General features: G+C 39.8%; 2 protein-coding genes across 5 annotated transcripts in view; one reads left to right on the top strand and one right to left on the bottom strand.

Annotated features, from left to right (window-relative positions):
- The window catches only part of LOC145481473 (uncharacterized), a 28,293-nt gene extending 18,557 nt beyond the window's left edge, over positions 1 to 9,736 (top strand). Inside the window, exons 5-6 of one of the 4 annotated variants that reach the window (XM_081459973.1) lie at positions 1,967 to 2,069; positions 2,208 to 9,736. In XM_081459973.1, the coding sequence (XP_081316099.1) occupies positions 1,967 to 2,060 (94 nt within the window). In that variant the 3' untranslated portion in view covers positions 2,061 to 2,069; positions 2,208 to 9,736. Of the gene's footprint in view, positions 1 to 1,607 lie in introns of all 4 variants that reach the window. The other 3 variants (XM_081459972.1, XM_081459976.1, XM_081459978.1) reach the window with 3 other exon arrangements.
- A 2,612-nt stretch (positions 9,737 to 12,348) lies between these two features.
- On the bottom strand, positions 12,349 to 15,232 carry LOC145481472 (uncharacterized). The gene is made up of 2 exons (XM_081459970.1): positions 14,405 to 15,232; positions 12,349 to 13,020 (listed from the first exon to the last, which is right to left on the bottom strand). The coding sequence occupies exons 1-2, from the start codon at positions 15,101 to 15,103 to the stop codon at positions 12,898 to 12,900; spliced, it is 822 nt and encodes a 273-aa protein (XP_081316096.1). The 5' UTR covers positions 15,104 to 15,232; the 3' UTR covers positions 12,349 to 12,897.
- Between the last annotated feature and the right edge of the window lie 10,286 nt (positions 15,233 to 25,518).

The following is a 25,518-nucleotide window of genomic DNA, read 5'->3' as shown; positions in this document are numbered from 1 at the left end:
GTAAGTAAGTAACAACTTTGTTTACAGAGGGTAACACATAACAGTGAAAAACTGACAAACCAGTGGCCCTCTATCCTAAGGTTGAAGGTGCTACATATTTTGAAGATTAGCCCACCAGGGATCAAAATTTGTCAGATTTATTTGAAGTAGAGCTTACACAGTTCGTTGCGTCCGTGGTTACATCGTAGTCAACTGAAACTGAAATAATTACGAGATAAATTACTATTTACAACATTCTAAATCGAAGCAACAAAGGATTTCGAAACTTACAATTTGTGTTCCTGAGTGTCAGATCCCTTTGATCGCTATGTTGATGCTTACGCTTACAACTGTTGATGACTTGGCTTCGAATGTCGTTACATGATGAATTTTCCTTTTAAAACTAAAGTCACATGACCTGTTTTCCCGGCCTTGTGTAGTCGAGGTGATTTTGCAATTACTGACAATAATGAATTCTAATTTTTTTTACATGCGACTAAACATGCAAATCAGTGAGATTCTCAGGTACAGCTGTATATTAAAATATTGGTATAATAAAATATATAATTAGAATGCCTCTCGATAAGCGTATCCTGATGTGACCATCTGAATTAGAGTTCCCTACAACCCTGAATTGTCTGTCATCTACCTGGACTGAGAATGGAATGCAGTTATTCTCTACAATAGCATTCAGTAGGGCTTCCCCTATCACTGTCTTTGTTGATCGTGAAGACACTCTGAGACCATACGCTTGGCATAGGGCTATCAATTAAGTTTTGAGGTAGACTCTGCTCAGCGGGCCACTGCTTCGATGCTGATGAATAAAGGCAACCAGACGACCGTGTGACACCATCTTGTTTTCACTTTTATCGTTCAGAATGTCCTTAAAAAAGCCAGCTCAAAGTGTAAAATAATATAAAATTTATAATATTAATATTGTCAATCTAATGGGAACTTAACAGTGATCAGGGGAGAATTCATGAAGCTTGAGTGTAATGAAATCAATACATGTACTGTATGACATCCCTAAACAATTTAATTGTTGGTGTATTGTTAGTTTAGAAATTAAGACAATTGTTGGGAACAATAGATCATTACAATATAAATATGTTCATTTTAGGAGGGCTTCAATAATGATCTGCAGTATAATATAATTGTCAAATAGTAATAAATGGCAGACTATCAGGACTGATTTTTCAGTTCATTTCAATATTAAATAAAAACAAAACTTGTTGTCTTACACTGTAGGATACACTGTCTGTCTACTCTCTCGTATTTTCTTTCCTTTGAAGAACTCTTTTGCAAAGTTCTGCACCCTTTTTTACCAGTGCTGCTCTCCTGAAGTCTCTTAAAAATTGGGAAGCCCCCATGTTGATGTAATACACTAGTATGCCATCGAAAAGTCTCTCTATCAGTTCCTGTGCAAAGAGAGAGGTTCCAATTAGTTTTTTCTTTTTTAACAAAGTTCCTATTTTTAATCAACTCTCATTATATGTTTCCTTTTTCCTTAGAAGCAAGGCCCCATTCTTTGGTTTCATATTAAATAACTTTTGTAAAGTTAAAGTACCTTCTATACAAAATGAACCTCAGAAATTCAGTGGCTTGCTAAAACACTATTGAGCCTTCAGATTTGTGGTCAGTGGACAAGCAGCTGTCCAGTAAGGGCTTGACCAGTGAAAAGGCAACAAATTCTTAACCCATCAGATCAGGTCAGGTTATAAAGCAATGGATGTGCCTTTTTTTCTTAATTTTTTGTTCATTACATTGGTAAACTTAACCAAGTAATATTGTATTCAGAATTTATTATAAGATATTTAGATTTTCTGGTAACAATTAAAATCGACAATATCAAACTTTCAGTGATGTACCAATAATCAAGTTAGTGAGCCTTTTATCTAATGCATGAAATATATGTCCATTACCTTGTCTTTAGTGGCATCGTCTTGGAAACACTTTAACCAAGTTGATTTCAATTCTTTATCTTTAGATACAGAATTGACAGCTGCTTCCACCATCCCTTCACATGCCCTCTTCAAAATGTGCATGTTCAACAAATCCACTCTCCTCTGTTCAAGATTTAAGAAGAAAAGGTAGGCCTCATTGGCAATACTGTCGTGAGTCTGTTACTTGCAAGGTTTCTGAGAACTTGGAACTTTCCTCTAGATGATGATACGGTCGAATGATGTTTTCCTTTAACAGTTCACAAACTCTTTGCTGATTTTCAACAGTAGCCAAAGTGGAACTGGAATTTGTATGAACATTTTTTGGACATACTTGCATGCTCGGGAGAGAACTTTCCTCACTGCCCAGCCACTAACTTTGTGTGCAGATGGCAGGGATCTGTTCACGATTCAGCAGTATTCAAGGGCAGTATGGTCCATGCACACCTTGAAGATGGGGGTGGACAGAATGGTTGCCCGCTTGGGGATCGTGGCTATGGGATCCAGCCATATTTATTGACCCCTTTCAGGCCTGATGATGTTTCCACTGGACCTCAAAGGAGATATCAAAAGGCTCATACAAAAACTAAGAAAAACCATCGAGAGGGCCTTTAGCCTATGGAAGTCCAGATTCTGATGCCTCGATGTATCTGGTGGGGCATCTGTGCTGCACAATATGTGTATATATTTGACAAAACACCACTTTCTGATTATATAGAGCAACCTCCTCGTGAACCAGACTTGGTGATTGAGGTACCAGCTCACCTTCATAATAATGCTGGAGTATTGGTGAGAGATCACCTTATAAATAATGTGTTTACATAACTTTACTTTGCCAAACATTTTCAGTTGGAAGGTGTAAAAGCAGGAACATCCAAGTTACTTTTTGCACCAGGAGAGATTTCTGCAAATTGTTGCTAGATTATAGTTCATGTGGTCAATATATCATATCCTCATAATTGTATGCTAGCAAAGTGCTTGAATGTGATTGGTTCTCAGTCCACTTCTCCCCCTCCCCTCCCCCCTTTGGTAACTATGGCCTTAGGATGTTCTTAGCTGGAACCTTTCAACAAGTTATTAGAGTTACAATGAACTTTGTTTACTAATTATTCATGACGTATTGAGTCACGTTTACTTTTTGCATTGGAATGTGGGTTAATGTTGAGTAAATAACACAAACATAATGTTGTAAACAAGATAAACATAATGTTATTTGCTTTATGCAAAGTTTAACTGAGTATTCTCAGGGTTGTAATAACCAAAGAACAGAATTCTGTTCATGCAAATGACAAGATAAAAATCTAAAATAACAGTAACATACTCAATCATTATTTTGTTGAACTAATTGTCTATTATTTCAGTCATGTTGGAAATTTTCCTGAACAAATGACCATAGAACTGAAGCGCATTAATTATCGTCAAGGTATCTTCAAGACTTGAATTCTTCCCCTCCTACAGGGAGAGTACTTGGTTGTATTAGTAGTTGAGGTAATATGGTTTTTGTGGATTTGATGTGTAGTCATCTTGAACTTTTGTGAGGCTTTGATTTTTGCCAGATTTATTTGTTTTTAGTGAAAATGTTTTGTTGGGGAATTTTGGGAGTTGATAACAAGTGAACCCTAGCACATGGAGTCTAATATGCAACAGTTCCATCAATTTTATTATTAATTTCACAAAGGTCTCATGGCAGGCCTTGATTTATAATGAATATTGTTAAGAAAAAATTACAAAAATTCTGTTTGTGAGGTGCTTCCCTGGAAATATAGTTTGTAATTGTCCACAACTGGAGTTTCCACTGCAACCAAAATGGTAAAAGAAAAGTGTTAGTGTTGGTAACGTCTTTGTGTCATTCTAATGTAGTAGACACCCAGATACAACTAGGTTATGAATTAATAGTGTCAGTGTAGGATGACTGGGGAATAAATTAATATAAAAACATGTCGTGCAAGGGAAGTACCCATTTTGGCTATCAGCTTCCGATATTTGGATTGTCAAATTATGAGGGAACATGTTGTGGTTTATGTTGATTTTCCTTGTTGCATATTTTGATAGATGAATACGAGACGGAGGAAAATAAAATCAAAAAGGAAAATTTTGTACATAAGACAATGTATAAATTTGTGTTGTTGTAAAATTATATTTTGAAGTTATCTGGCCCATTGGTATTCAACGTTGATCAAAGTCACGTGTCCAATGAACATCTCAGAATTCCAGTGTTGGCATAGAAATCTATACTATTCAAAGCTAGAATTGGTTTTGAGAGGGCTGCCTTAGAGATCAGTTTTTTTCAAAATGAATGTTTCAGCGCACAGGAAACACACCTTCACTCTCCTGATCTTTAAGGGGGTCAATTTCCAATTGAACCTTCCTCGTCTTCAGTTTGTAATATGTGGTAACTGTTTCAAAGTACTAAAGGAAAAATGGTCGTTGTCTTCCTTAGAATTCAATGAATCATACTTCATAATATCCAACTGTTCACTACCTCCTGGGAGATATTGAAGGCATGTTGCTTTTGGTGGACTGCTAAGCAGCCAACCAAAGAAAATGATATTATTGTAACGATATCCTAATAGCTCCATGTATGTAAGAGTAGTATTATGGATCAGGTTCCCATATACTGTACGGTTACTTAGTCCTGCCAACAGAAAATGTCATCTCATCTCTACGTTCAGTCCTACATCAGTTCCTGAAACTCTGGCAGCTAGAAACTGTGTACTATAGAATGGACTCCTGAAGTACATAAACTAAATACAAAAGTATTAGTTACATTTATATTGGAGACACTCAGTTGATATGGAATTTGCCATCGTTTGTCAAGGATACCACGCATTTTCTGCAGAGAATCGGGGAACTCAACAAAACAGGCCCCTTTCCCGAGGACAGTCTTTTATACTCTAATCACCCTGAAACGATTATAAAATATTTTGTAACTAATCTTAATAAACACAAACACAGCATCAGGGGCGGGCATCTCGTTTATTGATGTAGGATACAGCGAGCGTTACATCATCATAAAGAAAATACAGCAGTGAATAAACAGAAAAATTAAAAAGCAAAGTTGAAAGAGATGCCTTCGAGTGGCTCTTGCATAACTTACAAATTCTTAAATAGCCTACTAGCCCCTTAGGGATTTACGCCTAAAACACTTCTACAGTTAACACGAACCATATATAGTGAACATACTCCAGTGTAATTAGCGAAACGTTACAAAATATATTTATACTCTAATCACCCTGAAACGATTATAAAATATTTTGTAACTAATCTTAATAAACACAAACACAGCATCAAGGGCGGGCATCTCGTTTATTGATGCCCGCTTTCGAAAATACAGAAAGAGAACAAAGGAATCTAAGTGTGCAAACTTCAAGACACTGAAAGTAAAGATTCTAACTTATCTTAATATAGCCGCAGGAAGCTAGCCGTCCTTGGCTCGATCAGTCTTCCATCTGCCGTGACATAAAAGTGTAGATTGCTGATGCCTGCTCCTTAGCGGCCCCTGTTCTTAAGCTATGTAGATCAAACAAGTGTATAAGATATCCTAGTTCCGCACACGCATGCCAAGTCTAAAACTTTATTTTACTACGAATTTTTTGAGAGCAAAATATGCTATATCTTCGAGAAAATAAATTCATAAAATTAAAACTAAAAATTACATATAATAAACATCTGTTTTGCTCTCACATGTATAAATTCTGACAAATGCATCGCAAAAACTAACGTCACAACAACGAAGGCTAGCTAACTCGTTGCGGCGGAGAAAAGCCGTTAGGCCGTCACGCAAATTGCAGCTAAGCGAAGATTAGAAGGATTAGCCTGGGGGTCCGCAAACCTATTATATATCCTCAAAATCATCTCGGGAGTAACAGCGCCCCCCTTTTTATGGAAACAGGTTTTGCAAGCTCAATTTTAGCCGCCTCGAGAACACTTCAAGTCAAATCGCAAATCGGAAAGCCATACCGATGGTGTGCCAATTTATGCCATAACAGGCAGACTCAAGTGTGGAGTAGAGGGAACTCTGCTGCAGCAAAATACTCCAAATAAGGAGCAACTGACGTCTCATCAGACGGCAAACAAGCGACTTCCTCAAAGCGCGAAGACCACTCTCTAAATGTTTGAAAGTCACTTGAATAACGCTCTGTTGTTAAAGGGGCCTTTGCTTTAGAGGGACGCAAGGGAAGACCTTCCGTCGACTTGCGAAGCCGTCTGGATCTCTTGAGTGGGCAACCTTTGAAGTAAACACTCATCCCTTTGAAGACTTGAAAGATAACAAAAGAAATGTGAGAACAATTAGAAAAAACAAAAATGCAACAACACGCAGATCAAAACATAAGGAAGGCCCAGAGGCCTAAATCTTGCATTCAGCACACTATATACTGGCAGTCCTGCACAAAAACGGCATGGCTCAACGGGCTAAAACAGTGTAATCACCTAAGATCAACACGTGATAAACGGGCAGTCCCGCACAAAGATGACATGGTCCAACGGCCTAAAACAGTGCAATCGCCTAAGATCAACCCACGACAAACGGGCAGTCCCGCACAAAAATTACATGGCCCAATGGCCTAAAACAGTACAATCATTTAAGATCAACACATGATAAACGGGCAGTCCCGCACAAAGATGACAAGGCCCAACGGCCTAAAACAGCTTAATCGTGACCGCGCGGCATGACTTCTCCATAGACAGATTCTACTGGACATTGGACTGTACAGCGCCGACAAGCTACTAAAATTCTCCGAGCCAAAAGGGAACTATTATTTGCCCCATGGAGATAAACATCTTTACCGTTCTCAAGAGAAAATCAATAACAAAAGATCTGAAACCCCACCTACGATTCACCAAAAAATTAAAGGCCAAAAGGGAGCTGAAAGGCCAATAAAGAGTAACCAGTTCTATTAACAAAAACATATGTGGCGGAAGACATTTTTAACTAACGAAAACAGGTGGCACTAGCCAACAGGTTTCTCCTAGCCAACTAAATGCTAGGGAATATTGGAATAGAAACTGGGAAAACTTGAATTTTTTTTTTTTTTAACTGGGAAAGTAATCAATTGAACAGGGACCCAAATAAGAGGTTACTTCATGAAAATAGCTATTTTTAACTGACCAGTCATCAACCGACGATCTTGCATAAGTAATCAGCTGAACGAGGTATCAACTCAGCCTCGATTTTGATATTACTTTCTTGGCGGTATCAAATATATCACCAGCGAGTTGAAGCGAACACAGTTTCATACTACCAGAATCGACGATAAAAGGTACAGTTTGGTTGTCTGTAAACCACTTAACAGAGCACCCTGAAAGAAGATGGGCAAACTTTTCAAAGCAAAACGAACACAGTGGAGTTCTCTCCACGTGGTACTAAATCTGGTATACGTCTACATAGAATCTCAGTTTTTGCGCAAAAACAGGCATGTTACCAATGGCAATGAAAGCAGCCAATCCAATAGCGCTAACATCCGAGTATACAATACGAGATAGTCTGCGAGCAACGTCTGCAAAACACTGGAATTGAGATAAGAAACATTGTTCTTCCAGAACTCCAACTGTATGGAAACTGACAACGGGTTAACAACAGCAGGAGCACACGCGCACTCGACCACTGAACCTGTGGCCAGAAGATCAGAAATAGCCTGCTCGACAAATCACTGTACTGGACTGGATGGCTGAGTGATTATTAGAAAACTGAGCTAAGGGTAGAATGTAAATAAAGAGAATCTGATACCCATCAAAAATAGTATCGCGAATAAAGCAAGAAGCACCTATATGATTTGAAAACTCTACATTAACCTTAAGGTTGCCTTTAACTTAAATATAATGCGTTCCGTCCTGATAATCAGTCTTTTATTCACTCATTCAGTCATCAGGGCTAGTACAATCGTTAACCCTCGGACTAATACTCCCATCGTGGTACAAGGAGGATGAAACCCCCTCCTTGGGTTTTCGTTCTATTAAGGCACAGAAAATAAATTTACATTCATTAAATAGAAAACCCTGAGCCTGCTCTATAAAATAATGCCAGAATTTTTGGCTGTGACGTCGCATGACGTCATTTGACCCGCCATCTTGGATTTTACTATTTTCTTAAAAAAGTCAACAAATTATCTAGAATGCTTATGAAGCCAGAATGCTTATGAAATGTACAATTTGGTGAAATTCAGCAAAATGATGAACAAAGCTGAAAAAAAAAATACAGAAGTATGTCAAAAAAGTTGATCTTTGTCTAGACCTATAAGAAGTTTGCGGTTGCCATGACAAAGTCAAAAGTAATGGACGCAATTGACATATCCAAAATTTACGCGAACGATGAATGAACAGCTACAGAAAATTTTCAGCCCCTTAGAGAAAATTGTCTTTTCAAGACTTCCAAAAACCTTGAATCACATGGTTCAACAAAATTATCAATAAGTTCAACTGGGTCAAAGTCTCCCAATCATTTGATTAAATTGAATAAATTATATACTCATCTTATCCCATTCTCTTCAATGCAGCTTGGTATTTGCCATAAGTATGTATTTTTACTGCTTGGAGGGGCTGCAGCGGCTCCTCTAAAACGGCTTGGGTAGGAAGATGGATTTGCTCAGTGGCTTCTTTGGCCGCATCTGAAACTCTTGTCTGCTAGTTGAGGCTGACGTCCACGAAAGGACTGCATGCGAAAAAAACAAAAAGGCTGATTAGAAGAAAAATAATTGGACAGGCCATGAGTGGATGGACCTTCAGTAGATGTAGAGCGGGTAGCTGTAGAGTTGGCCAGCTAGACGCATTTTTCCGCTTTTTCTCCCGGATCTTAGCTAGCGTTCGTATTTCGGCTGGTAAGAGCTTTTCTCTTCCTCTGAATCTTCGGCGAGTTTGTCCGATTCGTACTTGCACTGCTGCCCAAGCAGCGGGGTTCTTGTCCGCGGAACGAAATAACTTGGCTGCTGAAAGGTTTCCTTTTGAGATGGTCTTGCTGGTCCCGTCTGTTGCATCCAGCAGAGAGTTGCTGAACTCGTATTGTACTTTAGAGTTAAAAGAACTCGAATCCTTGGACACCGTTTTTAGCCTCTACACTTGAGACTGAGTGGCAGCTTGTTTCTCGTCGAGATCGCGTTTGAATGCAGCGAACTTCCGATCAAACTTAACGTCCAAAAGACGAGGAAACAATGTTCGTGAAGCAGTCTCATGAAAAGGATCTCCCTTAGTGAAGGATTGCGCGATCGAAGCGGGAACGCTCGCTCGTTCAGTATCCGACGACATAACAGCAAAAGCAAAGTTGAAAGAGATGCCTTCGAGTGGCTCTTGCATAACTTACAAATTCTTAAATAGCCTACTAGCCCCTTAGGGATTTACGCCTAAAACACTTCTACAGTTAACACGAACCATATATAGTGAACATACTCCAGTGTAATTAGCGAAACGTTACAAAATATATTTAGTTTCACGGGACGTTGTTGCCATGTTTCCCAACCTTGAGAACAATTTGGGAATTAATGCTGTTATAGAAGCATGAGAGGTTAGAACAGTCAAATTTCCAGCTACTGATTGCATAGTTGAGGCCGTACAAATTAATTACAAATAATTACAAATTATTTTTTTGAAGATGACAACTTTTTTCAGATTCACGGCGCGGCCATGGGTCCTAAGAAGGCATGCAGTTACGCTGATCTAGCCATGGTAATTATTGAGAAAAGACCCAAATCAGGGGAAATTAAACCCAACCTGTGGTGGAGGTACAGGGATGAGATTTTTTATCTTTGGACCCAAGGTCCTGTTAGACTCGATGAGTTTACGCATTTTATTAGTTCTTTGTATCCCACCATTAAATTTACTTCAGTTTCATCTCCCAATTCACTTTACGTACTAGATCTTACTCTCAATCTGGTGGACGGTTTCATCCAGAGTGGTATCTACTCCAAACCCACGGATAACCATATTTATTTGCTACGGAATCGCGCACATCCTGCCCATGTTACCAGAGCCATTCCCTAGCTACCAGGATTCGAAGGAATTGTTCTACTGATGAGGCGTTTAGTAAACGCTCTTCCGAGAATCAGGGCTATTTATATAACCGATTGGCGAAACTCGAACACAACAATTGTGAGTTCTCCGGCAATAACTACAAGCATTGTTGATTCGTTCCACGAAAGCGGCAGTTCTCTACAATCTATTTCCTCTTCAAAGTCAACCAGTGCTTTTCTAATATCCTCACTCGATTCCTTTGTGATGTTGAGACTGCTCAAGTCAACTCTGTCTCGATCGACATCTGCGAGTCTTGTTAAATACCCAGCAAATCTTTTCAGGGACACTGAGCAACAACGCTAATCTGATCACTTTACCTTTCTAGGGTAGAAATCCAAGAGAATCGTCAGATCTCTTTTGAGTTCAAACCGGGTCAGCTTCTTTACAACGTCAAGCCTTTGCATTGTACGCATCAGTTCTTTCAAGAAAGTCACATCTTCCCACGAAATCTTTCCTTCATGCTCTAAAGAACGAAAAAGTTGTGATAGTTCCAGCATCTTGTTTTGAGATACATCCAGTACAGCAGCGACGAAGTCTTCTCAGTGCTTCTTTCAAATCATCATTAATTTGCAGCAGAACATTCTTATAAGCCTGTCGAAGTTGGTCAGTCGCTGTACAGGTATCAACAGATGTCATGACGGCTGCCGTGCCCTGACAAGGACCGACCTTTTATATGTTAGCATCTACGAAACCCAGTAGGGTAGTGTGCGTCTTTAAAAAGACTATCAACGTATGCAACCCTTCTTCTTCCCCTAAGATAAAGCATGGGAGATGGTGCGCACGACGCGATTCGTGCACCGTCTTCACTCGCGCCCCAAAGAGAATCATACACTACAACAGGCAACACAAGAAACTATTCCAAATGGTTGATCATGTGACACATATCAGGAATATGTTTTCAATGGCCGTTTTAAAATACTCCTATTCACAGCTGTCCATGTGAAAATTAGCTAACTATGCAAGTTAGGTTGCGTAGCAAGGGCTGGAGAAAAATGGGGCGCGAGTTAAAACGGTGCACGCGAGAGAGACGCGCGAGAAAGAGAGAAAAACAAAGAGGGGTGAATTAGAACGGCGTGCGCTAGTAGGACAGAAAAATGGGGCGCGAGTTAGAACGGCGGCGCGAGAGAAAGATACGCGAGGAGGAGACAAAAATGAATAATCATGTGGCGCGATTTAGAGCGGTACACGCGAGGAGGAGACACACGAGGAGAAGAGAGAAATGAGGCGCGACTAAGAACGGGTGCGCGCGAGGAGGAGAACCACGAAGAAAGAGAAAAATGGGACACGAGTTAGATTGGCGTGTTCGAGAGGACACAAAGAGAGCAAAACATTAGGCTCGAGTTAGAACAGCACGCGTAAGGAGCAGACGCACGAGGAGAAGAGAAAAATGTGACACGAGTAAGAATCGAACGGCACGCGCACGAGAGAGACACTCGAGGAGCGGAGCAACATGAGACCCGCGTTAGAACAGTGCGCGCGAGGACACACAAGAAGAAGAGAAACTTGAGGCGCGAGTTAGAACGGTGCACGCGAGGGAGAAGACGCGCTAGTTGAGAAACGATGATCGCTTGTCAGTTATACCGTCTGTTAAGCAGGCTACGCAAGAGTTAGCACAGGTTTAAAGCTGGAGGCTGTAACATAGAAGAAATAATGAATTCGTTGCTCTTGCAGTATACCATGAAGACGACACAAAATGCGGTTTCATCTGTTGTTTTGTCTTGCCTAAATCTTTGCATTTATCGTCAATGCTTTAACGAAGATAAATGATTTAAAATACATCGCTAGAACTGGGAGGGAAAAGACAAAGCGCAGATTTAACGACCAACACTTTGACCATTCTGAACCAGTGTTACAGTGATCACTTCAGTTGGGAGTCTCATAAGGAGTCTGATAGTTTTAAAATTATGATTGTTTGGAGATGAAAAGTTTCACCTCAAAAAGAGTCCTTCGGTGAAAACTCTTAAAACAACCGAACAAGATGGAACAAGAACAGAAATGAATCGATCATTTCCATTTGATTGTAGGTCGTGTTTCTTAGCGATAATGAACCCAGGCATCCGCAATATCTTGCTGTCTTCTCTGTTATTATTGTCTTTGTTTTCGTCTTTGTTTTGTTATATTGTTTGTTGCTTTTTTTTTTGGGGGGGGGGGTCCCTCTCAACAGGAGATTTGTTATACCCCCACTAATAATGTGGTTTATCCTAGTTAATAAGAAAAAGTATCACACCTTGTTTAGTACATGAACAAGTTTATTTCTTACTTCTTGACACAATTCTGAACTGCCTTAAGTTTTTATATTCTTCGGAACTGTCCCGCCATCAGTCATAACACTTCGTTTGGTTTCTTTGATTCTTGGATTCTTTGTTTGAGTTCGATATTGCTTCGTTGTGGTTAGGTTCGGTTTATCTTTCAATGCTTTTTGGTAATATTTTTCAAAATTTTTCTCTTTTTTTTTTCATTTTTTTTTCTTTCTTTGTTTTTTGTCTTGTTTTTCATTTTTTTTGTTTGTTCGTTTTGTTTTCCTTTTTTTTTTTTTTTAATAGATTCAACTACAACTAAACCCCAGCAATAAATAAATCTACTTGGCGAGCCTAAAAAGTTGACTACCAGGGGCAATCTCCCTGACAAGTCCTCCAGATCGAACGGGAGTTTCCAAAAATGTTGTTTTTCTTTCTTTCAGTTATTTGGAGAAGAAAAAAGCAAGAGCAAATTCGATCCTCTGACAAATCAAACTGAGATCTGGGAATGCACCCTTAAAAAAAAACCTTCAAAATCAAAATTTCTTGCCTAAGTTATGTGATTTATTACTGAGGTTCAATCGCAGTTTATCTTTCTGTTTTTTTAGAGAGAGTATGGTTTAAAGATTATCTTCCCCTCCTCCTTTACCTGGGCTTGGGACCAGCAAGATCTCACTGCCAAGCAGGTCAATCCAGGCGGAGTTGCATAACCAAAAAAAAAAAAAAATGTTCGCGTTTTTCTACTGTAAGATGGCAGTGAGCTGCTCGATCATGTCGTTAATGATCTCCTCATCGGTGAAATGGTTACCAGCATCTGAGTTATGTTTGGAGAAGACTGATTCAACATGGACACGGAAATCCTCCTAGAAATACACATACATAAACAGAGAGGTCAGGTTTTATTTACATGTCTGGAAAATATTCAAATCTGCTATAAAACGTTTTCGTACTTAACTCTGTGCTAGATAGCCTTTAAGGAAAGAAGGGTGGCAAAAAGGACTGTAAACCAAAAGGGTAGTAACTATATTGAACTATCAGGAAGTACAGCCGCAACTAAGCACAAACTCCTTGCAGAAATTGTCATCCAAAGCTTACGCTTGACCCATCTTTAATCAGCAACGAAGTGGAACAATTTCTTCTTCATTTATCGGTCTGAAATTGTGTCATTTCGGTAAAATTTGCTCTTGTAAGGCAAAGAAGTTAAGTCTCCGATTGAAAATCGGACTTCTAAAATTTGATTTCAAGAATGAATTGGTAGGCCCGGTCCAAACGCCGCTCCACTCATCAGCAGAACCAAACTCAACAAAGTTCGACTTTGGAGCGACTTTGGAGCGACGGCTGATTCAGACGGCGTAATTGCGTCGAACTTAATTCGGGAAGGTCGTGGTAAACAATTTTCGATGAGAAAATATGCGTTCTGAATTGAAGAACTCTGTCCAAATAGAAAAGCTGCGACTAATATCTCGCTGTTATAGCAATATTTAAGCAAGCAAATTCAATCGCAAGGTTCAGTTTTTGTAATTCGACCTTCGAAGGGGAATCTCATAGGCTGGGCTAGCATCACGGAGAAACAGCAAAAAAATGAATTTGCGCTAAAGAAACTCGCTCATACCGTCCCGTTTCTCATAAACCGAAGGCATAAAGGGAGCGCCGAAACGACTTCGAGTCTCATGCATGACTGGTCACGCCACTCAATTTTGAGGCAATCACGAGTGCCGTTATATGAAAAATACATCACAGTAATTTATGCAATAGGTTCGGCACATAAGAGCGCCGTATTAATCAGCCACCGCTCCATAGTGCGAGACTGACTTCAGAAAAACTGTTTGCATGTTTCAATTTGATTTGATTCAACTCATTGGAATCTAACTTATCTTGTGTATCCATATTTTGTATTTTTGTAATGTCTTATAATTGTAATAGTGTAGTGATGCGTCTTTATACTCGATTAGCTTTGCTAAACGCAGGTAGTCTTGGCTCGTAATTTATCCAAAATACGGAAATAGATAAGCAAATAAATACGTTTCAGACCGTTCGAGTCTTGAACCAATGCGTGAAGACCACATGTATCATCCTAACCAATCACACTAAAGCATATTGCACAAAGAGGGTCATTACTGATTTCTAGGAATATATTGCACTTTGGGGTCCTATATATAATCAACTGAATAATAGCGAAAATCGAAAATATATATCTAACAAAAATTGAAAAGAAATAAAGATTATTGCATATTATTGTCAGCTTACCCAATTTCCCAGTTCCATCAACCGAGTGTAACAAAACTCAAAACAAATCTTCAAAACTTCCTTTGGCTCAGTTTGGCGTTCTTCGTCGATCGCCGGCATCATGAAAACTTCAGCGACAACCTCCCCAGCAATGACAACAAGTAATGTCAGCTTACTCCATGGGTTGACGACCTGTTTCTTTTCCATTTGTTCCTCAAAATCGAACAACACTTCTCGAACATTCTTTCTCGATTTCATCAAAGATCTAAGTTTGCTGTTAGTTAATCCGTCGGTGAAAATTTCCGTCGTTACTTTCACGAGATGCTTCGCAAATAGCTCGATCGACGACGCGGACTGATAGCACCGCGATTCCGACCCTTGCCTTTTCCTCGCGTAGTCAACAAGCAAAAGGGTTAGATCCCTTCGGGTTTCAAATTCTTTTAAGACTTTGATAAGGTCTCGTCTTCGTAGCACATCCAGGACTTTCTTCAGGGAACCCACGTCTGTCCATGAAATCTCCCCGACGCTTTCAAGCGAACGTAGAATGTTTAATGCTCCGTTTGTTCCACTCGGAATACGTGGTTCGTAGTAAAACTGAAGCTTTACCAGCTGATCGTTTTCCAGATTATCAACAATTTGAATTAGCGCAGCTTTATAAGCCTTTTCAAGCTCATCAGCGATGGTATTCGGTGTTTGCGATGACATGATGGCGGGCGTCATCTGAGGCGGTCGGAGAGAGTGCGCGGGGCCGATCTTAAAAGGAGCAATAAAATGACGTCATTACACTTCTACCACAATGACCATGGCAACATGATTGAAAATCCTGACGACGGTTGGTCAAAAACAGAACTATCCGGACCTATCCGCATTTTATCACGTGCTTATCACGAGTAGTCCCTCTTTAGCTTAGTCCTTCGTGCGTGAACGCCTGGTGCGTGAACGCACGACGGACTAAGCCCGAAAGAGGGACTACTCATAGTCTACTCACACTGTATCATGTAAGTTAATCTGTCTAGGCATGACTCATTTTTGCTCATGGATGTTATTGCTCATGGATGTTACATCCATTAGCCTAGTAGGCAATCGGATGGCGCTCACTCACTCACTCACTCACTCACTCCATTCTGATTAATTTATTTATTAAAACTGGATTAAATAGGTTTTTCCTGTCCCTCCCCTGCTCAGTATGGTTTTTGTCCCAAATACTTCGTCCTGTAAGTTTGGCAGGTTTTAGGGGGGACTAGACAGGCGAAATTTTTGTCCGACAACATGGAGTTTATACATGGCGGTTAACGCGGCACGAAGATGGTTTTTGGTTCAATCTTTGGAGTTGTAAAATGGAAAGTTGTTAAGCTAAGGAACAGTAGCTGCGACAAATGGATATGGAAAGACTTACTGTACCATTTTTGCGCGGCAGCATAGCGTATCGCGGCACGAGGATGGTTTTTCGTTCAATTTTAACGAGGAGACCTTCGTGGATTGGTAAAATGGAAAATTATCAAGCTAAGGAACACTAGCTTCGGCAATGGACATTGAAATCCTGAAAGCTATGATGCTTGCCTCGAAATCTTTAAGGCTACGATGCTAAAAAGGGACGATGTCACGACCGAGAACGAATCGTTTTTAAGTCTTTTAAAATGTCACCTGAAGGAGGAAACAATGCAACGGGGAATGGATGCTGTTTCATCTGGAACCTAGGGTAAGCCTCCTTGTTGTGTCGTATTTATAACTATGCCTTTTGTAAGGGGGGATTATTTCGTTCGGAAAGTAGCACTGCTACAAGGTCGATTCCGAAAATGGTCACGTGACAAAACATGGTTTTCTGACTCAAAAGAGCTGCCTTTCGCCATTTTGGGTCATTTTGGGTGTTGTCTCTACAGATTTATCTTCGATCGGTGTATATTCAATATTGGCGATTTATATTATCGGTGCTATGGATGTGGTATGTACAGAAAATGCTGGTAACAAGTCTCTCGTATATTCGAGGACAAAAGCATTATCGCAACCCTCGACTGGCCGGGGTAATTCGCAAGGCCAGGAGACGTGTAGCTTCGAAGAAGCTCACGTCGAGTTCCCCTCTCGCTGGGACTTAACTGCCGCAATAGTGGAAAGCGAGATTGAGCTAGAACTGCCAGATACTTATCAAACAAATGCTAAACAAATGCCAAATAATGTATACCAAACAACAAATGCCAAATACGAAATGCTGAACAACTGTGAAATACATGACCTATCAGATGAGCAATCGCTGAAACATGAAAATACCAAGGAGCAGAGCGAATCTGTTACGGTACCCGAGCAGTATATCGACGCATGTATTAGAAAACCTGAAATTCAAAATAAACATGGAACACCATTCCAGGCGTCAAGTAAGTTCAATTGTCTATGCAGTAGTGATAATCTTCAAGTTGCAAATGTACTCGAGAATAAAAGAAATATTCAGCTACGAAATTCAAGAGCAGTGATAGTCTTCCATTCTCGTTTACGAATGAGACGTCAAAGAGAGCCTTCAAGAATATCTTTCGGAATGGTTACTAGACTTTTTAACAGGAGACAGACAAGAAGGGCAGTCAAATTTTACATTAAGAGATGTGTCCCTGCATCATCTATGTTGAAGGTTACGCTTTGCGGATATACTCGTAATCATTTCTTTGACCAATGCACAAGATCGAAATTCACGGTTTTCCCAAAGAACAGTTTGAATAGACGTAATTTGTTTGTTGTTCGAATGAGGACATTTAAGCATAAAAAGTCACCTTTGTTTTGTATTGGTGCTGAAGACAATGTTTACCAAAAATTAAGGCAGCTCCACATTAAAATTTTGTATCATTTAACTAGCAGACTTGTATCACTTAGTGGAGATGTTGAGTTGAATCCAGGGCCTTCAAATCAGTCTAACGATGCCATGTGTAGTTCATCACCTACAAATTTTGTACCTCTATTAGAAACCAGATTGTCTAACTTAAACAGAACTGCAATTGATGTTGGAGGAGGTGGTGACTGCTTTTTTAGGGCTGTATCACATCAACTCTATGGCAATCCTAATAATCATTTTTATCTGCGCAGTGTCGGTGTTCAGTATTTAGTGCATAACCCTGAACAGTTTATAGAGAGTAACACTGAGCATTCTTGGCAAGATTATTTACAAAACATGTCAAATCAAGGAACATGGGTTGATGCTATCATAATTCAAGCAGTTGCTAACTGTCTTAACTTGTCAATTCATATTATTGAGTCAAATTCAGCCTTTTCTCCTGTTACTGTTGTTGAACCAATTAATGTGACAGATGTTAGCCTAAGAATTTACATTGGGCCTGTAGACGAAATTCATTATGTTTCTACAAGTCAGATGCAAAGGAGATACAGTAATAGCGAAACAAATAAAGACAAGAAAAACCAAGGTGCTCTAGAAAGGAAATTGAACCTAGGCCATATAAGGGAAATCGAGCGAAAATCCTTTAGAAAACGGAAAGCAGCTAACCCAGAGCTTGTACGGGAAATTAATAAGCAGTCATTTAGGAAATGGAAAGCAGCTAACCCAGAGCTTGTACTGGAAATTAATAAGCAGTCATTTAGGAAATGGAAAGCAGCTAACCCAGAGCTTGTACGGGAAATTAATAAGCAGTCATTTAAGAAACGAAAAGCAGCTAACCCAGAGCTTGTACTGGAAATTAATAAGCAGTCATTTAGGAAACGGAAAGCAGCTAACCCAGAGCTTGTACGGGAAATTAATAAGCAGTCATTTAGGAAACGGAAAGCAGCTAACCCAGAGCTTGTACGGGAAATTAATAAGCAGTCATTTAGGAAACGAAAAGCAGCTAACCCAGAGCTTCTACGGGAAATTAATAAGCAGTCATTTAGGAAACGAAAAGCAGCTAACCCAGAGCTTGTACGGGAAATTAATAAGCAGTCATTTAGGAAACGAAAAGCAGCTAACCCAGAGCTTGTACGGGAAATTAATAAGCAGTCATTTAGGAAACGAAAAGCAGCTAACCCAGAGCTTGTACGGGAAATTAATAAGCAGTCATTTAGGAAACGGAAAGCAGCTAACCCAGAGCTTGTACGGGAAATTAATAAGCAGTCATTTAGGAAACGGAAAGCAGCTAACCCAGAGCTTGTACTGGAAATTAATAAGCAGTCATTTAGGAAACGAAAAGCAGCTAACCCAGAGCTTGTACGGGAAATTAATAAGCAGTCATTTAGGAAACGGAAAGCAGCTAACCCAGAGCTTGTACTGGAAATTAATAAGCAGTCATTTAGGAAACGAAAAGCAGCTAACCCAGAGCTTGTACGGGAAATTAATAAGCAGTCATTTAGGAAACGGAAAGCAGCTAACCCAGAGCTTGTACGGGAAATTAATAAGCAGTCATTTAGGAAACGGAAAGCAGCTAACCCAGAGCTTGTACGGGAAATTAATAAGCAGTCATTTAGGAAACGAAAAGCAGCTAACCCAGAGCTTGTACTGGAAATTAATAAGCAGTCATTTAGGAAACGAAAAGCAGCTAACCCAGAGCTTGTACGGGAAATTAATAAGCAGTCATTTAGGAAATGGAAAGCAGCTAACCCAGAGCTTGTACGGGAAATTAATAAGCAGTCATTTAGGAAATGGAAAGCAGCTAACCCAGAGCTTGTACGGGAAATTAATAAGCAGTCATTTAGGAAACGAAAAGCAGCTAACCCAGAGCTTGTACTGGAAATTAATAAGCAGTCATTTAGGAAACGAAAAGCAGCTAACCCAGAGCTTGTACGGGAAATTAATAAGCAGTCATTTAGGAAACGGAAAGCAGCTAACCCAGAGCTTGTACTGGAAATTAATAAGCAGTCATTTAGGAAACGAAAAGCAGCTAACCCAGAGCTTGTACGGGAAATTAATAAGCAGTCATTTAGGAAACGGAAAGCAGCTAACCCAGAGCTTGTACGGGAAATTAATAAGCAGTCATTTAGGAAATGGAAAGCAGCTAACCCAGAGCTTGTACGGGAAATTAATAAGCAGTCATTTAGGAAATGGAAAGCAGCTAACCCAGAGCTTGTACGGGAAATTAATAAGCAGTCATTTAGGAAACGAAAAGCAGCTAACCCAGAGCTTGTACGGGAAATTAATAAGCAGTCATTTAGGAAACGGAAAGCAGCTAACCCAGAGCTTGTACTGGAAATTAATAAGCAGTCATTTAGGAAACGAAAAGCAGCTAACCCAGAGCTTGTACGGGAAATTAATAAGCAGTCATTTAGGAAACGGAAAGCAGCTAACCCAGAGCTTGTACGGGAAATTAATAAGCAGTCATTTAGGAAACGGAAAGCAGCTAACCCAGAGCTTGTACTGGAAATTAATAAGCAGTCATTTAGGAAACGGAAAGCAGCTAACCCAGAGCTTGTACGGGAAATTAATAAGCAGTCATTTAGGAAACGAAAAGCAGCTAACCCAGAGCTTGTACTGGAAATTAATAAGCAGTCATTTAGGAAACGAAAAGCAGCTAACCCAGAGCTTGTACGGGAAATTAATAAGCAGTCATTTAGGAAACGAAAAGCAGCTAACCCAGAGCTTGTACGGGAAATTAATAAGCAGTCATTTAGGAAACGAAAAGCAGCTAACCCAGAGCTTGTACGGGAAATTAATAAGCAGTCATTTAGGAAACGGAAAGCAGCTAACCCAGAGCTTGTACTGGAAATTAATAAGCAGTCATTTAGGAAACGAAAAGCAGCTAACCCAGAGCTTGTACGGGAAATTAATAAGCAGTCATTTAGGAAACGGAAAGCAGCTAACCCAGAGCTTGTACGGGAAATTAATAAGCAGTCATTTAGGAAACGAAAAGCAGCTAACCCAGAGCTTGTACTGGAAATTAATAAGCAGTCATTTAGGAAACGAAAAGCAGCTAACCCAGAGCTTGTACGGGAAATTAATAAGCAGTCATTTAGGAAATGGAAAGCAGCTAACCCAGAGCTTGTACGGGAAATTAATAAGCAGTCATTTAGGAAATGGAAAGCAGCTAACCCAGAGCTTGTACGGGAAATTAATAAGCAGTCATTTAGGAAACGAAAAGCAGCTAACCCAGAGCTTGTACTGGAAATTAATAAGCAGTCATTTAGGAAACGAAAAGCAGCTAACCCAGAGCTTGTACGGGAAATTAATAAGCAGTCATTTAGGAAATGGAAAGCAGCTAACCCAGAGCTTGTACGGGAAATTAATAAGCAGTCATTTAGGAAACGAAAAGCAGCTAACCCAGAGCTTGTACGGGAAATTAATAAGCAGTCATTTAGGAAACGGAAAGCAGCTAACCCAGAGCTTGTACTGGAAATTAATAAGCAGTCATTTAGGAAACGAAAAGCAGCTAACCCAGAGCTTGTACGGGAAATTAATAAGCAGTCATTTAGGAAACGAAAAGCAGCTAACCCAGAGCTTGTACTGGAAATTAATAAGCAGTCATTTAGGAAACGAAAAGCAGCTAACCCAGAGCTTGTACGGGAAATTAATAAGCAGTCATTTAGGAAACGAAAAGCAGCTAACCCAGAGCTTGTACTGGAAATTAATAAGCAGTCATTTAGGAAACGAAAAGCAGCTAACCCAGAGCTTGTACGGGAAATTAATAAGCAGTCATTTAGGAAATGGAAAGCAGCTAACCCAGAGTTTGTACGGGAAATTAATAAGCAGTCATTTAGGAAACGAAAAGCAGCTAACCCAGAGCTTGTACGGGAAATTAATAAGCAGTCATTTAGGAAACGAAAAGCAGCTAACCCAGAGCTTGTACTGGAAATTAATAAGCAGTCATTTAGGAAACGAAAAGCAGCTAACCCAGAGCTTGTACGGGAAATTAATAAGCAGTCATTTAGGAAATGGAAAGCAGCTAACCCAGAGCTTGTACGGGAAATTAATAAGCAGTCATTTAGGAAACGAAAAGCAGCTAACCCAGAGCTTGTACTGGAAATTAATAAGCAGTCATTTAGGAAACGAAAAGCAGCTAACCCAGAGCTTGTACGGGAAATTAATAAGCAGTCATTTAGGAAATGGAAAGCAGCTAACCCAGAGCTTGTACGGGAAATTAATAAGCAGTCATTTAGGAAACGAAAAGCAGCTAACCCAGAGCTTGTACGGGAAATTAATAAGCAGTCATTTAGGAAACGAAAAGCAGCTAACCCAGAGCTTGTACTGGAAATTAATAAGCAGTCATTTAGGAAACGAAAAGCAGCTAACCCAGAGCTTGTACTGGAAATTAATAAGCAGTCATTTAGGAAACGAAAAGCAGCTAACCCAGAGCTTGTACGGGAAATTAATAAGCAGTCATTTAGGAAACGAAAAGCAGCTAACCCAGAGCTTGTACGGGAAATTAATAAGCAGTCATTTAGGAAATGGAAAGCAGCTAACCCAGAGCTTGTACGGGAAATTAATAAGCAGTCATTTAGGAAACGAAAAGCAGCTAACCCAGAGCTTGTACTGGAAATTAATAAGCAGTCATTTAGGAAACGAAAAGCAGCTAACCCAGAGCTTGTACGGGAAATTAATAAGCAGTCATTTAGGAAATGGAAAGCAGCTAACCCAGAGCTTGTACGGGAAATTAATAAGCAGTCATTTAGGAAACGAAAAGCAGCTAACCCAGAGCTTGTACGGGAAATTAATAAGCAGTCATTTAGGAAACGAAAAGCAGCTAACCCAGAGCTTGTACTGGAAATTAATAAGCAGTCATTTAGGAAACGAAAAGCAGCTAACCCAGAGCTTGTACTGGAAATTAATAAGCAGTCATTTAGGAAACGAAAAGCAGCTAACCCAGAGCTTGTACTGGAAATTAATAAGCAGTCATTTAGGAAACGAAAAGCAGCTAACCCAGAGCTTGTACTGGAAATTAATAAGCAGTCATTTAGGAAACGAAAAGCAGCTAACCCAGAGCTTGTACTGGAAATTAATAAGCAGTCATTTAGGAAACGAAAAGCAGCTAACCCAGAGCTTGTACGGGAAATTAATAAGCAGTCATTTAGGAAATGGAAAGCAGCTAACCCAGAGCTTGTACGGGAAATTAATAAGCAGTCATTTAGGAAACGAAAAGCAGCTAACCCAGAGCTTGTACGGGAAATTAATAAGCAGTCATTTAGGAAACGAAAAGCAGCTAACCCAGAGCTTGTACTGGAAATTAATAAGCAGTCATTTAGGAAACGAAAAGCAGCTAACCCAGAGCTTGTACGGGAAATTAATAAGCAGTCATTTAGGAAATGGAAAGCAGCTAACCCAGAGCTTGTACGGGAAATTAATAAGCAGTCATTTAGGAAACGAAAAGCAGCTAACCCAGAGCTTGTACGGGAAATTAATAAGCAGTCATTTAGGAAATGGAAAGCAGCTAACCCAGAGCTTGTACGGGAAATTAATAAGCAGTCATTTAGGAAATGGAAAGCAGCTAACCCAGAGCTTGTACGGGAAATTAATAAGCAGTCATTTAGGAAACGAAAAGCAGCTAACCCAGAGCTTGTACGGGAAATTAATAAGCAGTCATTTAGGAAACGAAAAGCAGCTAACCCAGAGCTTGTACTGGAAATTAATAAGCAGTCATTTAGGAAACGAAAAGCAGCTAACCCAGAGCTTGTACGGGAAATTAATAAGCAGTCATTTAGGAAACGGAAAGCAGCTAACCCAGAGCTTGTACTGGAAATTAATAAGCAGTCATTTAGGAAATGGAAAGCAGCTAACCCAGAGCTTGTACGGGAAATTAATAAGCAGTCATTTAGGAAATGGAAAGCAGCTAACCCAGAGCTTGTACTGGAAATTAATAAGCAGTCATTTAGGAAATGGAAAGCAGCTAACCCAGAGCTTGTACTGGAAATTAATAAGCAGTCATTTAGGAAATGGAAAGCAGCTAACCCAGAGCTTGTACTGGAAATTAATAAGCAGTCATTTAGGAAATGGAAAGCAGCTAACCCAGAGCTTGTACTGGAAATTAATAAGCAGTCATTTAGGAAACGGAAAGCAGCTAACCCAGAGCTTGTACTGGAAATTAATAAGCAGTCATTTAGGAAATGGAAAGCAGCTAACCCAGAGCTTGTACTGGAAATTAATAAGCAGTCATTTAGGAAACGGAAAGCAGCTAACCCAGAGCTTGTACTGGAAATTAATAAGCAGTCATTTAGGAAATGGAAAGCAGCTAACCCAGAGCTTGTACTGGAAATTAATAAGCAGTCATTTAGGAAACGGAAAGCAGCTAACCCAGAGCTTGTACTGGAAATTAATAAGCAGTCATTTAGGAAATGGAAAGCAGCTAACCCAGAGCTTGTACGGGAAATTAATAAGCAGTCATTTAGGAAATGGAAAGCAGCTAACCCAGAGCTTGTACTGGAAATTAATAAGCAGTCATTTAGGAAACGGAAAGCAGCTAACCCAGAGCTTGTACGGGAAATTAATAAGCAGTCATTTAGGAAACGAAAAGCAGCTAACCCAGAGCTTGTACGGGAAATTAATAAGCAGTCATTTAGGAAATGGAAAGCAGCTAACCCAGAGCTTGTACTGGAAATTAATAAGCAGTCATTTAGGAAACGGAAAGCAGCTAACCCAGAGCTTGTACGGGAAATTAATAAGCAGTCATTTAGGAAACGAAAAGCAGCTAACCCAGAGCTTGTACGGGAAATTAATAAGCAGTCATTTAGGAAATGGAAAGCAGCTAACCCAGAGCTTGTACTGGAAATTAATAAGCAGTCATTTAGGAAACGGAAAGCAGCTAACCCAGAGCTTGTACGGGAAATTAATAAGCAGTCATTTAGGAAACGAAAAGCAGCTAACCCAGAGCTTGTACTGGAAATTAATAAGCAGTCATTTAGGAAATGGAAAGCAGCTAACCCAGAGCTTGTACTGGAAATTAATAAGCAGTCATTTAGGAAACGGAAAGCAGCTAACCCAGAGCTTGTACGGGAAATTAATAAGCAGTCATTTAGGAAACGGAAAGCAGCTAACCCAGAGCTTGTACGGGAAATTAATAAGCAGTCATTTAGGAAACGAAAAGCAGCTAACCCAGAGCTTGTACGGGAAATTAATAAGCAGTCATTTAGGAAATGGAAAGCAGCTAACCCAGAGCTTGTACTGGAAATTAATAAGCAGTCATTTAGGAAATGGAAAGCAGCTAACCCAGAGCTTGTACTGGAAATTAATAAGCAGTCATTTAGGAAATGGAAAGCAGCTAACCCAGAGCTTGTACGGGAAATTAATAAGCAGTCATTTAGGAAATGGAAAGCAGCTAACCCAGAGCTTGTACTGGAAATTAATAAGCAGTCATTTAGGAAACGAAAAGCAGCTAACCCAGAGCTTGTACGGGAAATTAATAAGCAGTCATTTAGGAAATGGAAAGCAGCTAACCCAGAGCTTGTACGGGAAATTAATAAGCAGTCATTTAGGAAACGAAAAGCAGCTAACCCAGAGCTTGTACGGGAAATTAATAAGCAGTCATTTAGGAAACGAAAAGCAGCTAACCCAGAGCTTGTACTGGAAATTAATAAGCAGTCATTTAGGAAATGGAAAGCAGCTAACCCAGAGCTTGTACGGGAAATTAATAAGCAGTCATTTAGGAAACGGAAAGCAGCTAACCCAGAGCTTGTACGGGAAATTAATAAGCAGTCATTTAGGAAATGGAAAGCAGCTAACCCAGAGCTTGTACGGGAAATTAATAAGCAGTCATTTAGGAAATGGAAAGCAGCTAACCCAGAGCTTGTACTGGAAATTAATAAGCAGTCATTTAGGAAACGAAAAGCAGCTAACCCAGAGCTTGTACGGGAAATTAATAAGCAGTCATTTAGGAAATGGAAAGCAGCTAACCCAGAGCTTGTACGGGAAATTAATAAGCAGTCATTTAGGAAATGGAAAGCAGCTAACCCAGAGCTTGTACGGGAAATTAATAAGCAGTCATTTAGGAAATGGAAAGCAGCTAACCCAGAGCTTGTACTGGAAATTAATAAGCAGTCATTTAGGAAACGAAAAGCAGCTAACCCAGAGCTTGTACTGGAAATTAATAAGCAGTCATTTAGGAAATGGAAAGCAGCTAACCCAGAGCTTGTACGGGAAATTAATAAGCAGTCATTTAGGAAATGGAAAGCAGCTAACCCAGAGCTTGTACTGGAAATTAATAAGCAGTCATTTAGGAAATGGAAAGCAGCTAACCCAGAGCTTGTACGGG

This window comes from Orbicella franksi, chromosome 3, assembly GCF_964199315.1.
Source record: "Orbicella franksi chromosome 3, jaOrbFran1.1, whole genome shotgun sequence".
NCBI classification, from domain to species: domain Eukaryota; kingdom Metazoa; phylum Cnidaria; class Anthozoa; order Scleractinia; family Merulinidae; genus Orbicella; species Orbicella franksi.
Note: the sequence above shows the minus strand (reverse complement) of the source record. Positions and strands in the feature narration are given on the sequence as shown.

Bases quoted from the DNA above. Each gene is read 5' to 3' on its own strand.
- LOC145481472 (XM_081459970.1), bottom strand. From the start codon at position 15,103: ATGACGCCCGCCATCATGTCATCGCAAACACCGAATACCATCGCTGAT. The intron at 13,021-14,404 runs GTAAGCTGACAA...GTGTATTTCTAG, and splicing joins TGATGGAACTGGGAAATTGG to GAGGATTTCCGTGTCCATGT.